The 12,569-nt window shown below is 36.8% G+C and overlaps 6 protein-coding genes across 6 annotated transcripts; 5 read left to right on the forward strand and 1 right to left on the reverse strand.

Annotated features, from left to right (window-relative positions):
- Positions 1–598: 598 nt before the first annotated feature.
- Positions 599–2,092, forward strand: I206_103675 (uncharacterized protein; the record flags this gene model as incomplete). Its single annotated transcript, XM_019153098.1, has 1 exon — positions 599–2,092. One exon carries the CDS (start codon positions 599–601, stop codon positions 2,090–2,092), a length of 1,494 nt encoding a protein of 497 aa, XP_019013259.1.
- A 402-nt stretch (positions 2,093–2,494) lies between these two features.
- I206_103676 (uncharacterized protein) lies at positions 2,495–3,076 on the forward strand (the record flags this gene model as incomplete). Its single annotated transcript, XM_019153097.2, has 1 exon — positions 2,495–3,076. One exon carries the CDS (start codon positions 2,495–2,497, stop codon positions 3,074–3,076), a length of 582 nt encoding a protein of 193 aa, XP_019013258.2.
- A 259-nt stretch (positions 3,077–3,335) lies between these two features.
- Positions 3,336–3,728, forward strand: I206_103677 (uncharacterized protein; the record flags this gene model as incomplete). Its single annotated transcript, XM_070202813.1, has 1 exon — positions 3,336–3,728. The coding sequence occupies one exon, from the start codon at positions 3,336–3,338 to the stop codon at positions 3,726–3,728; it is 393 nt and encodes a 130-aa protein (XP_070058914.1).
- Positions 3,729–4,134: 406 nt separating this feature from the next.
- Positions 4,135–5,373, forward strand: I206_103678 (uncharacterized protein; the record flags this gene model as incomplete). Its single annotated transcript, XM_019153096.1, has 1 exon — positions 4,135–5,373. The coding sequence occupies one exon, from the start codon at positions 4,135–4,137 to the stop codon at positions 5,371–5,373; it is 1,239 nt and encodes a 412-aa protein (XP_019013257.1).
- A 429-nt stretch (positions 5,374–5,802) lies between these two features.
- I206_103679 (uncharacterized protein) lies at positions 5,803–7,437 on the reverse strand (the record flags this gene model as incomplete). Its single annotated transcript, XM_019153095.1, has 7 exons — positions 5,803–6,110; positions 6,170–6,262; positions 6,373–6,531; positions 6,596–6,901; positions 6,973–7,031; positions 7,092–7,348; positions 7,411–7,437. The coding sequence occupies 7 exons, from the start codon at positions 7,435–7,437 to the stop codon at positions 5,803–5,805; spliced, it is 1,209 nt and encodes a 402-aa protein (XP_019013256.1).
- A 341-nt stretch (positions 7,438–7,778) lies between these two features.
- I206_103680 (uncharacterized protein) lies at positions 7,779–12,303 on the forward strand (the record flags this gene model as incomplete). The annotated part of the gene is made up of 4 exons (XM_019153094.1): positions 7,779–8,031; positions 8,096–8,326; positions 8,387–10,348; positions 10,403–12,303. 4 exons carry the CDS (start codon positions 7,779–7,781, stop codon positions 12,301–12,303), a joined length of 4,347 nt encoding a protein of 1,448 aa, XP_019013255.1.
- Between the last annotated feature and the right edge of the window lie 266 nt (positions 12,304–12,569).

Raw genomic sequence — 12,569 nt, forward strand, 5'->3', positions numbered from 1 at the left:
CGAATCATCTTCCATTCTTTCATTATTTCAAGTCATTTTCACAGACCAAGGAATTGTATGGTCAAGATGGCGTCACGCGAGTTTGTTTCTTTTTGTATTTAGGCATAATACTTAGTAAAGTTCCTATCGTGGGCGGTAAAGTCCAGAATGGGAAAAATGAGACCGCCCGATTTGATATTCTCAGCGACGAAACCAGCTCACAACCCATCGTGGCACAGATTATCATACCTTTAATAGTCTTACATACCCGTGCGTGACAGTATATTCCGATATATAACAGATCATGCAAAATCAAAAAAGCAGAGGATAACCAGCATTGACAAGATGGTCAACGATCACTCAAACCTTGTCTCAAATCGTACTGAGAATACGCACTAAACACTTGCGCTGCTCATGACGAATCCCAAACAATGTCACGAACTCTCGAATTCGAGTCAAATTTGACAACCTAATGCATATACTACCACTAACCAGTTAATTTTGACAATCTGACGCATATATAAAGCCCTTTAATCTTGCAATTTCGTTGCTTCATACGTTTATCGTCATCGACTCAAAATAGACATTCTGCCGAATACACCTGGGAAATCTCGCCAGAATGACCACATCTGAGCCCAAACCTTCAGCTTGTCAGACGGTTCTGACCACTGTCGAATTACTTTTTCAAGTATTTGACAACCTCGATAAGAACTCTCTATATTCCATCTTATCAACTTCAAAACTTTTCTGGTTATGCTCCGCACCAATTTTATATCGAAATATCACTATTGAATCTGATCGACCACATCCCTTTACTCGATATGCCAATCATGACTCAACAGAGAATGAGCCTTTTGGAACTGTTAATTTGATTCGAAAAATAATTTTTCATCCTCACCTTGAATCAGAATGTCCTTTCAATCCAGCTTATCAAAATCCTATTCCAGGATTAGAAATCATTCAAATTGATAAGGATATTAAACAATATAATAGAAATGGTGAAAAATATTGTGAATTAAATAAATGTCCTTTTATTTTGAAAAATTGTTCTAATGCTAAAAAAGCAATTATTAGAGGATTTGACTTTAGATATCTTGAAAATATGAATAAATTAAAAGAATTAATAAATAAAATTAAACCTTGTCAAATTGCCAATCGTAATATGATTTCTCAAAATATTGAAGATTTTCAAAATTTGAATTTATCTGAAAACAATTATAATTCTAATTCTTCAAAAGCTGCAAATAAGGTATTTTCTTTACCAGATAAAGTTGAAAGATTGGAAATTTTCTGGTGGGATGAAGTACATTCATTTGATGGACGAAATTCCGACCCAAGCGACTATGAGGAAATATTTGAAAATTCAATTGAATTTAGAAGAAAAATTAGACAACCTAAATTACCTTGTAATCATTGTGGACTTGGTGAAAGAAGAAGGAAAGTTATAAGTAATCAACCTCAAATGGGAAATTTTGCAAAAGGAAATCTTTTAACTATTTGGAAATACTTTGGTAAATTTACAAATATTAATAAAATTGATATGTATAATTTCGACAAAACTGCTCAATTAGTTTTACAAATCCAAAGTAAAAAAAATGAAATTTGGCAAAATTCCAATAATCATATAAATGAATTCATTGAGGAATTAGATAAATCATTTATGGAAGGTAGGGAAAAAAGAAATGATAAAATTGAAATTCATAATACAATTCCTATTTGCGGTCTTACTTCACAAACAAAGTATACTTCTAAATTGAAGCCTTTGAATCCTGACGAAGGGGAAAAAATAATTCAAACCTATCATCATTCGGTAACTCAGTATCCTTCCGAAAAGGAAATGCAAGAAGATGAGATATCATATTGGAAAAATAAATTTTATCCTTCAATTGAAAGCTTGCCGATGAGAAGACAATTATCACTTGAACGATTAAGTAATATCTCCAAAGATGATCTTAACCTTTATCATGAAGATGACTTACAGGAGGAACTCAAAAAAGTTGAAAGGCGTAAGGTTGCATTTTCAGGTGGAAGACCTGGTAGACCTGGTAGAATTCATATGTCTGATGGTACCGTAATTATAAGTTGTGGTAGAGGATCGCCGTGTACGATGTAAAATGAGAAACCAGTGTTTCATTTAATTTTTTTGTATTTTCATAAATTGTATTGTGCTCTTGACGTACGTATTCATCCGACTTGTTACTGTACGTCCTTTCGGGATGCAAAATTTTAGAATGTCTTCATATTACTACGGATAGAGCATACGTACAATGGAACCGATGAAACCATATTCAACCTTGTCGAACACTACATACTACGGTAATACGTACCTGTTGCGCTGAGTACCACAAACCGACCTGCCTGTGTTTCATACCCTATATTGAACAATATTGGCCACTCCCCCATATACTGAACCATATTAAGACGCAAAATTCAACTATTACTTTTTGTTTAATCTTCTTTGTTGTCGATTGTTCATTCGCTACTACTGTCATCTCCTCACGACAACCTGTCCACTATGTCGATGTCCCCTGCAGCCCGTTTTGCTGGAAATGCCGTCATTATTGACAATTTATATGATCATCTCGATCAAACCAATACATTGGTTATGATGAAAGTCAAAAAGACATTTTACGAAATTGGTTTATCTCATTTATACGAAGAAATAACTATTAAAATTGGAAAACCTGATCCTTTCGCAAATATAGAACTTGATTCAAATGTAAGAAATTCATTTGAAGATGAAAAAATTCAAAAACCAAATATAAATATGATAAAACGTATAAATTTTTTTTATCATACAAAATCACAATGTCCTTTCAATATTTATAGAAATATTCCAATTTTACCTAATCTTAAAATAATCAATCTTCTTAGAGGTGAAATACCAAATTCAATTGAATATGAAAAAGAATTATGTGAATATTCTAAATGTCAATTTTTGAAAGAATCTTGTATAAATATTAAAAAAATTATAATTTATCAATTAAATTTTAAAGTTTTGAAGAATTTTAATAAATTAGAAGAAATAATTATAAAAATTCGACCTTGTCAAGCTCCAAATATAAAAAGATTTATGAATAAAAAAAAAAAAAAGTGATAATAGACCATATACTAAAGAATCAAAATTTAATTTAAAAATACCAAAATCTGTTAAACTTGTTAAATTAGTTTGGTGGGATGAATATCATTCTTATAAATTAGATAAATATCATTATAAAGTAAAAAACAGAAGATGTGGTTATAAAGGTGGTACTTATGAGTATTTCAGTAAAAAAGGTTGTGTTTACTGTGATAAAATAGGTTATGAGGATAATCTGTCTAGATATGTTATGGATGTGTTTCAAAAGTTTAGATTTATGGATGTATTCAAAGAACTTGGACGACATTTAAATGAAAATCAAAGATTGGAGGTATATAATATTGATAAATTAGTTGAAAGATTAAATCATACTGAGTTTATGAACATTGAAGAAGTTGAAAATCTATTAGTCGATAAACTTGATCAAGGTATACTTGAAAAGATTAACAAGAATAACAAAGCTTCCAAGTTGGAAAAGATGAAAAATTACAAAATCAAAGTTGATTTCTATTCGGCCAAGCAATATTATCCAGAATTCATTGAATTAGATATGATTGTTGATGAAGAAGCAAGATATTGGGAGTATAGACTATTCCCCTCAGATGAGATGAATAGTTGGGATAAAGCAACTCAGGATGATGCGATTAGAACCGAATCATTGCTTGTATGACCTTGAGTCGTGAATGAACTGAGGCAAGCTTTAAGAAGCAATACGATGATAGAGGATACGACAAAAACGTTTAGGAATACATGAACAGAGTGCCCCATTGCCTGCAGCTTGTAGAGAGTAAATGATGATGATGTTATGTAGATAGAACAAGCAGATGAGGAGACAGCCAGATGAGATATATACGCAGCTCTTATGCAATCAATACTTTACTTATAGGAATATCGATTACAGAAAGGCATGACGTAATGAAACACCGAGATGAAACACCAAACACGTAACGACAGGCACCTTTCGCACGTCAAATAATCACGGTGTATATATATTCTACTCTGGTAAATGGGCAATTGCTTATCTTGATTCTTTCACATCATCTACTCCGTTTGAAAAAGTAGTATCCGGCATGAATATGTCCTCTCGCGAAATTAACCCAGCGCCAGCTTCATCCCTTCTAGGATCCACCTCTGATATCATCTCCCATATTTGCTCATATTTGCCACCATCATCCCTATATTCCACCTTACAAGTCTCAAAATCCTTTTTTCACGCTTCTGTACCGCATTTATACCACTCCATTCATGTAGGTCGCAATAGTGGGAATATATTCATAGGATCAAAGAGATCAGATAATCTATCATTCGATACTATTCCGCATAGAAATACCGATTCAACGAGTTTCTTTGATGAAATCAATAAAAACTCATTATTAAAACATATCAAGCGAATTGAAGTTTCGATACATTTAATTAATGAATGTCCATTCGTTAAACAATTCATAGAACCTCTTTCAAATTTAGAAATTGTTCATCTTTCACGTAAAGGACAAGATGGTAATATGGAAAATAATACAATATGTTTTAACGAAAAATGTCAATTTATCACAAAAGTATGTAATCGAGCTTCTAAGGTTATAATTCGTCAATTAGATATGAAACCACTCAAAAGTTTCTCTAAATTACAAGAAGTTACAATAAAAATTAGACCATGTGAATTACCTTGGTATAGAGATGATAAATTCTCGGAAGAACTATTCTTGAATGAGTTAAATAATTTACCTGGGTCAGTAAAGAAATTAGACTTAGTTTGGTGGGATGAATCACATAAATACATAGAAGAAGCATATGAAGTACCAAGAAGTCATGGTTGGGATAATCTTAATCGTATCTCAAGTAAAAACGTAATGAGATTAATCAGAGGATGTACATATTGTGATCAAGAAGGATGTGTAAGATATAGACCTCATGTTGGGGTTCAATTACCTTATATGTTCAAGATATTGGGAAGTAAAACGAATATAGAGCAGATTCGAATTTGGAATTTCGAATATACTGTTAAACGTAGTCAATGGATGAAGTCCGCAATACAGTATGAGGATTTGAAAGAGTTGATGATCAACTCCTTCAATCAAGGTCGAGAATCTCGAATATCAAAATCAGATTTAGAATCTTCACAATCCGTGAACACAGCGGAGACGACTAAAATCACTTTTCATTCAGGCTTAGAATATTATCATACTTTTTTATCGTCATTGGAAGGAGGCCGGTCCGGCGAGGGGTCAATACAAGTAGGTATAAGTAAAGATGATTTGGAATATTGGAGAAGAGAAGTTCCACCTGAAGAGTTCGCAAATTTAAGAATCAGAAAATGAGAAGAGCTAAAGATGGACAAAGAATTGATAGCGGCTGTAGAGAAAATGGGAGATGAATCAATTGATTATTGGAACGAAGAGAAGTACCTGAATTATCTTATCGAGCTAGACTGTCTAAGGAAAATGCAGCTTGTGGAACGACGAAGACGATTTGAGAGAATTGAGGTGGGGTAGAAAGATTATTTATAAATTAACATGATTTTAAAAATAGTTGGGGTCCAGACTTACTCTGACGACCTCTTCATCTGGCGTGATTACGAATTCTTACGACTCTGAAGGGATAAAATTGATTTCACACTTCAGTATTTATTTACGTTGTAAAGCTTAAACAGATTTGATCATTAATTGTAAATATGCATGTGATCTAGCATCAATTTTCCCCCACTGCGTATTAGTTGTATTCGCCTATTAGAAAATTCTACCCATTCATCAACTCTCATCAACATCCATACCTTCTTGACTTTTATCCCTTGGTTCATCTTCATCACTAGAACTACTAGCTGAAAAGACCTCTTTACCTAATCTTGATGAACGTGGTGTAGATTTATCTCCATTCACTCTTCTTCGAGGAGAAGATCTTTGCTGTTGATGATGTTGATGTTGAACTGGATTAGGTTGAATAGGTTTTGTAGGTGTTTGTTGAATTTGAGGTTGATTATGAAGAATCGAGGATTCTCCTGAGGAATTACGTGAGATTGGAGGTGGATTTAAATGATTACATCTTGGACATATCCATTCTGCCCAATTAATCAGTATTTGAAACCTTAATAGACATGAAATGGTGTGATCAACTTACGCATTCTTTCCCATTCATATTGACTTCCTATTAATCCGTTATGTCTAAAGCATTCACCACAAACTAGGGCATATTTACTTTGAGCAGCATGAGCTATTGTAGCCAGGTATGGATTTAGCTTAGCTCTCATACATGAGTACGATAGCAATTTATATGATGTAGTCTGTGAGAGCAGGCTGAGGAGAGTAGATTCTAATACGTACATGGGTCTTCTCCTAAAATCGTATCTGCAATTCTATCATACCATCTTTTCTCCGGTGTAGGCAAGACAGGTTGAATAGCATGCATTTGCATTGACAACGCTGCAGCTTGATCTGGAGTCAAACCTTGAGGAACAGGTATAATAGGTCCGTTCGAATTGGCTATGAATCAAATCAAAATAATTAGACACCTTTTTTCCACTTTAGATAAAACCGAAAAACTCACGTCCGGGTGTTCCTCCTACACCAGCGAAATGACCTGGTGCTCTAGGTGTACCACCCGGTCCAGATGCGGGTCCAGATACGTTTTTATTTCCTTTACCTATACTTGCAGGTGTTTGTCCATGTCCTGATCCTTGAGGCAAAGGAGATGGTGAATCTGGTATTCTTCTTTGTGGAGTTTGTGGATTTCCAACTGCCGATGGATCATCATATCGTTCAATCAATTTTCTTGTTGAATCGTAATTTGTTGCTTTCTTGATTTCTTCCAAATGTTTTCGTTGTTTGGTGAGAAGGAGTCTCAAATTGGTCTCTAAATTGATCAATACGAGTCAGCATAAGTTGAGTTATCCAATAGCAAGTGATAAACTAATAATGTCTCACCTTCATGAGTTCTTTGTCTTGCGAACCAAATATGTATTAACCTATTCAATCCCCATATGCTGTGGAGAAGGCGCGTCAGCTGAATAGTCAGTCATCATGTGATAAGCTCTCATACTTACAAAATAGGAGCACCAGCTATACCTGTTGCACCAATAACTTTTCCCTCGGTATCATGGTGACTGAGTCCAAGTAGTCCTAAGGGTAATCCATTTACCCACCAAAGACCTACCCAGATAGCCCATAAGGATATACCGTACAAATTGATAAGGAGTGATACTCTTCGTTCACGCAGGCGAATCTCAGATAAGTGAGTCTTTGCTTCGTTTATTTCTGTTGCAAGACGAGCGAGCAAAGTCTCGTAATCCGGCGGTGAAGACTAAGGTGTACGGTCAATTTGTTTATTCGGGGATGACAAGCACGAGACAATAAAATCCTTACCTTCCTGAATATGGAGAATAGACCCATCGTCGATTTTGGACTCTAGCTGAGGGTGGTCTGCCTGATGTGACCGTTGGATGAATGCTGATTCAAGAAAGAGAAAGAAGGCGAAGAAACAAGGGATGAAAAGATCAACAATAATGACGTTGTAGCATTCTAATTAACCGGATAAATACAAATTTAATTTCTTGACGGCAATATGATACATCTACCCCGCATTTCATCCTTGTCATTGATATATCTACTATATCTCGTTTGCAAAGCATTGTGTATACAGCAAATCTACAAAGGCCAGCATCATTTATTCTGATTTATTCGACCGCCCAGATCCCTTCTACAAGGTTGAAGTCACCTCGAGTATTTAGGCTATGCGGAAAGCCCTCGATGTCTCTCGACTGACGCGTCCTTGTCAAATTCGATGTCGACCTAATCTCTTTCCGCTCGCTCGATCGATTAGCGTATCGATTAAAACCCATAAGCCAGCAAACGCTGCAAGACAAACCGATCTGGATGATGATGTAGACTTGGATTACGGACAATATGGTGGAGTTAGAAGAGCAGATTTCGAGGATTACAAAGAAGCTCTTGCAGAGCAGCAGCAGATCAAACGGAATTCTCCCCGTAAGTCGTTACAAATGAGCAGTTCATGCAGGTGCAAGTCATACTCATCCCTATGATGATGCAGAAACTATACGCAAGAGCAAGCTACCAAGTCTAGCGAATGCAGCTTCGTTCGGCAAGACACGTCAAAATACAGTCGACTCAATCGAGGCTTCATCTTCTAAGTCGTCTCAAGATGTATTGAAAAGCAAAACACCTTCCCGGAAAGGTAAGGAAAGGGCCGTCGACCAACATGTAGAACAGAGTGACCTGCCCGATAAGTTCCCAGAATTGTTGCATGTTGAAGCTCGAAATGGTAAGTAAATCTGTTACATGACTGAATGCGCTAAACAAATTGATGTTATCAATCATGCAGGTTTACGGCGTAATCCAGTCGGGGTACAAATGCTCTCTTCCTCACTTCATTCCCAACTATTTCCCGGGGAACCACTGAAAAGACCTCCAAAGTCATTGCTAGATATTTCGCTCAATCATCTTCACGCGAATGGGTTATCACCGGATGGTGCAGCAGTATTACCAGAAATCAATTTCGATTTGCCGCCATTACAAGGCAACAATATTCGAGATCACTTCTATAATATAGGTAAACAAACTGCAGAGCCTTATTTATCGATGGCGAGAGAATTTATCAATTCAGATCTACCTAAGATGCCTTCAAAATGGGAAATGGATAAAGCTGGATGGACGAAATATCATCCAGATGGACGGATGGAGGCAGTCGACGATTTAGGTGAAGAAACTTTAGTGTCGTTTGATGTGGAAACGCTGTATAAATTATCGCCTTACGCAGTTATGGCTACTGCTGTCACCCCAAATGCTTGGTATTCATGGTTATCACACACCCTATTTGAAGAACCCCCTTCTGTAACACCTGCTACGCCTGATCCTTGGGATACTCGAGCGCCCCCACATCATCCTCACGATCTGATACCGTTGCTCAAGGGCCCGAAACCAAGAATAGTTATAGGTCATAACGTGGGATATGACCGAGCCAGAGTGAAAGAAGAGTATGACTTGGAACGAACGGCAACACGATGGATCGATACGTTGTCCTTACATGTAGCTACTAGAGGTATAACATCTGTTCAAAGACCAGCATGGATGGCTCATCGTAAAAACAAGAAAGCGAAATTACTGAGAGAACAGGAAAATCAAGATGCTGTCAGGGAATTGGCAGAAGAGAATGGTGATTTAGACTTTTTGCAAGAAACGCAAGATTGGGGTAGCGATTCTACGGACGGTAACGGAGATGCCAAGAAATGGGAAGACGTAACTTCCGTCAATTCTTTGGCGGAAGTAGCCAATTTACATTGTGGTATACCTGTCGATAAATCAATTCGAAATCGATTTGCCGATGACTCTATAAAACATGCTTCTCAACTTCGACCGGAATTATACGAACTTCTCACTTATTGTGCGGGAGATGTCAAAATAACTCATCAAGTTTATCAAAAAGTTTTACCTCTATTCTTGGAGTCTTGTCCTCATCCAGCGAGTTTCTCAGGTGTTTTATCTATGGGTAATTCCTTCTTACCGGTTGATGAAAATTGGGAACAGTATTTGAAGAATTCGGAAGCCACATACAGGGAAATGGACGCAGGTGTTAAGAAAGCTCTAAGGGTCCTAGCTGAGAAAGCTAGGAAAGAAGGAATTAAAGATGGTGATCCATGGCTTGAGCAGTTGGATTGGTCTCCTAAGACTGCTAGATGGACGGATGAAAGCGATCCGAATGATGCGAGGACCGAAACTGGAGAATCTTTAGGCGGTAATGGTCCCTCGACAGAGCAGATTACCTCCTCGATAACGAAAGCCTCCTCATCGAAGGTTGCTGTGATACCGAAGTGGCTGTCCGATCTACAGAAAGACCGCTCATATATCATATCAACTCATACTCAGCGATACTTTTTGCCCCTTCTCCTTCGCCTGTCTTACAAGGGTCATCCAGTAGCGTACTTAGCGGACCATCATTGGTGCTTTCTGGTGCCCCATGCTTCCTCATCGGATTATATAGACTCTCATGGCGAGCCAGTTGACCTCAAACCGAAGAAAGATACTTCTTTGGAACCACTCGAAGAGCATTACTGCTTCTTCAGAATTGGTAAGGATGTCAGGAAGACCAAATTGGTAGGACCGGGTATCAAGTCGATGTTGAAGAAGGGGGAATTGACTAGTCCTTACCCTGGTTTGCTGGACAAGATTGCTCAGACTGATCTGTCCGATGTACAAGACGATCTCTGGAGATGTGCTGAGGATCTGGAAAAGTCAGGCAAGGACGAAGTATGGGCGCAGCAGCTGGATTGGGCACCCATTTTGCAAGGTAAGTCACCGAATGTTCTCCTCGTCACAGCTGACTGATTTGCTTTCTTTAAAGATTCGACTGGTGTCATTTCTAATACATCCGGTTCACCCTCGGCTACTCAAACATCTCCTTCCCCACTTCTCTCAAAGGCGCGAAAATCCACAAAACCTAATCTTGGTACTTGGCCGAAATGGTATTGGGATCTCACTGGTCCTCCTTCACGCACTCCTGTGGGTGAACTTGATTTGACATTTAAAAAAACCGTTGCTCCACTTCTACTGCGATTACAATGGCAAGGATATCCTTTAGTTCATAGCCGAATTCACAGGTGGCTTTATCGCGTACCTCGATCGGTGATCGAATCGTCAACAGCAGATTACGTCGAATCTCGTGGAGGACGGGTGAGATTTGAGAAAACAGGACCGGATTCCCTTCTTGCAGAAGATCGGGAACACTACTATTTCCGATTACCGCATAAAGATGGTGAAGGCAAAAATGTTGGAAACCCTCTATCAAAAAGTTTCGTCAAATCGATCGAATCTGGTGAACTCGCTTCTGCCGCTGCTGATTCAGGCGATGACGTTGCTGCGAAAGCTGCTACTGACGCTACCAATATGAACGCGTTTTGTAGTTACTGGATCAGTTCAAGAGAAAGAATAATGGATCAAATGGTAGTTTACAATGATCAGGAACGGAAACAAGGAATGATTTTGCCTCAAGTCATAACTATGGGAACAGTCACTCGACGCGCAGTAGAAGGGACTTGGTTAACAGCCTCGAATGCCAAGAAGAATCGAGTTGGTTCCGAATTGAAAGCTATGGTTCGCGCTCCACCTGGGTATGCTATCGTCGGAGCCGATGTTGATAGTGAAGAATTGTGGATATCAAGCGTTATGGGTGATAGTCAATTTGGAATGCATGGTGCGACTGCAATTGGATGGATGACTTTAGAAGGTACAAAATCGGCCGGAACGGACTTACACTCTAAAACAGCTTCCATCTTGGGTATTTCAAGAGATGCAGCAAAAGTGTTTAATTATTCTCGAATTTATGGTGCCGGAAAGAAACATGCTGTTCAATTACTCTTACAAGGTGATTCGAAATTAACAAAAGAATCAGCTGGAAAATTAGCAGATAATTTATATAAAGCTACAAAAGGATCAAAATCAATTCGTGATAAAACATTATCTCCTGCAAGAATACCTTCAATTTGGCATGGTGGATCTGAAAGTTATTTATTTAATACTTTAGAATCAATTGCATTAAGTGAAAAACCTAAAACACCTGCATTAGGATGTGGAATTACAAAAGCATTAAGAAAATCATATTTAGATAATGGATTAAATTCTTATTTACCTTCAAGAATTAATTGGGTAGTTCAATCTTCTGGAGTTGATTATTTACATTTATTAATAATTTCAATGGAATATTTAATTAAAAAATTTCAAATAAAAGCAAGATATTTATTAAGTGTACATGATGAAGTTAGATATTTATCAACAGAAAAAGATAAATTAAAATTAAGTTTAGCTTTACAAATTTCAAATATTTGGACAAGAAGTTTATTTTGTTTTAATTTAGGTATTGATGATTTACCACAAGGTATTTCATTTTTTTCTCAAATTGATTTAGATAAAGTTTTAAGAAAAGAAACTTTTTTAACTTGTCAAACTCCTTCTAATCCAAATATTATTTTACCTGGTGAATCTTTAGATATTTTTCAATTATTAAAAAAAACAAATAATGGAAAAGATCTTTATAATAATTCCCTCCAAGTAGTAACAGAAGAAGAAGAATTGACTGAAACTGTAACAGATTCAAAACAATTGGAAATTACTTCATTATTTGGTGATATATCTTCAAAAAATCATAAATTGTTTTTACAAGCTCAAAGTCAAAGAAAAGGTAAAGATGCTAAAGAATGGTTAAATTCTTTACCATCATTAGATGATGAGATTGAACGTTTGGATTGAATGCAACTCCTTTCATAAGGATCTTTCGAAAAGGCTTTGTTAATAATTATAATTGGAGTAGTAGACCACGTGGACTGATGAATAAATCGATTGTTCGAAAATATATCTTCTGTAGAGTCAAACTATAAATATACAATGAAAGTTGAGTCTTACTACTAAGTATGATTGGTTGATATGCTATTCATGTATCACGTCTCACAACAACGATCAACATATGACAAGATTTCAGACTACAAAGTACAATCTATCTGAACAAGCGTAGTGCC

Source organism: Kwoniella pini, chromosome 4 (assembly GCF_000512605.2).
Source record: "Kwoniella pini CBS 10737 chromosome 4, complete sequence".
In the NCBI taxonomy this organism is placed as follows: Eukaryota; Fungi; Basidiomycota; class Tremellomycetes; order Tremellales; family Cryptococcaceae; genus Kwoniella; species Kwoniella pini.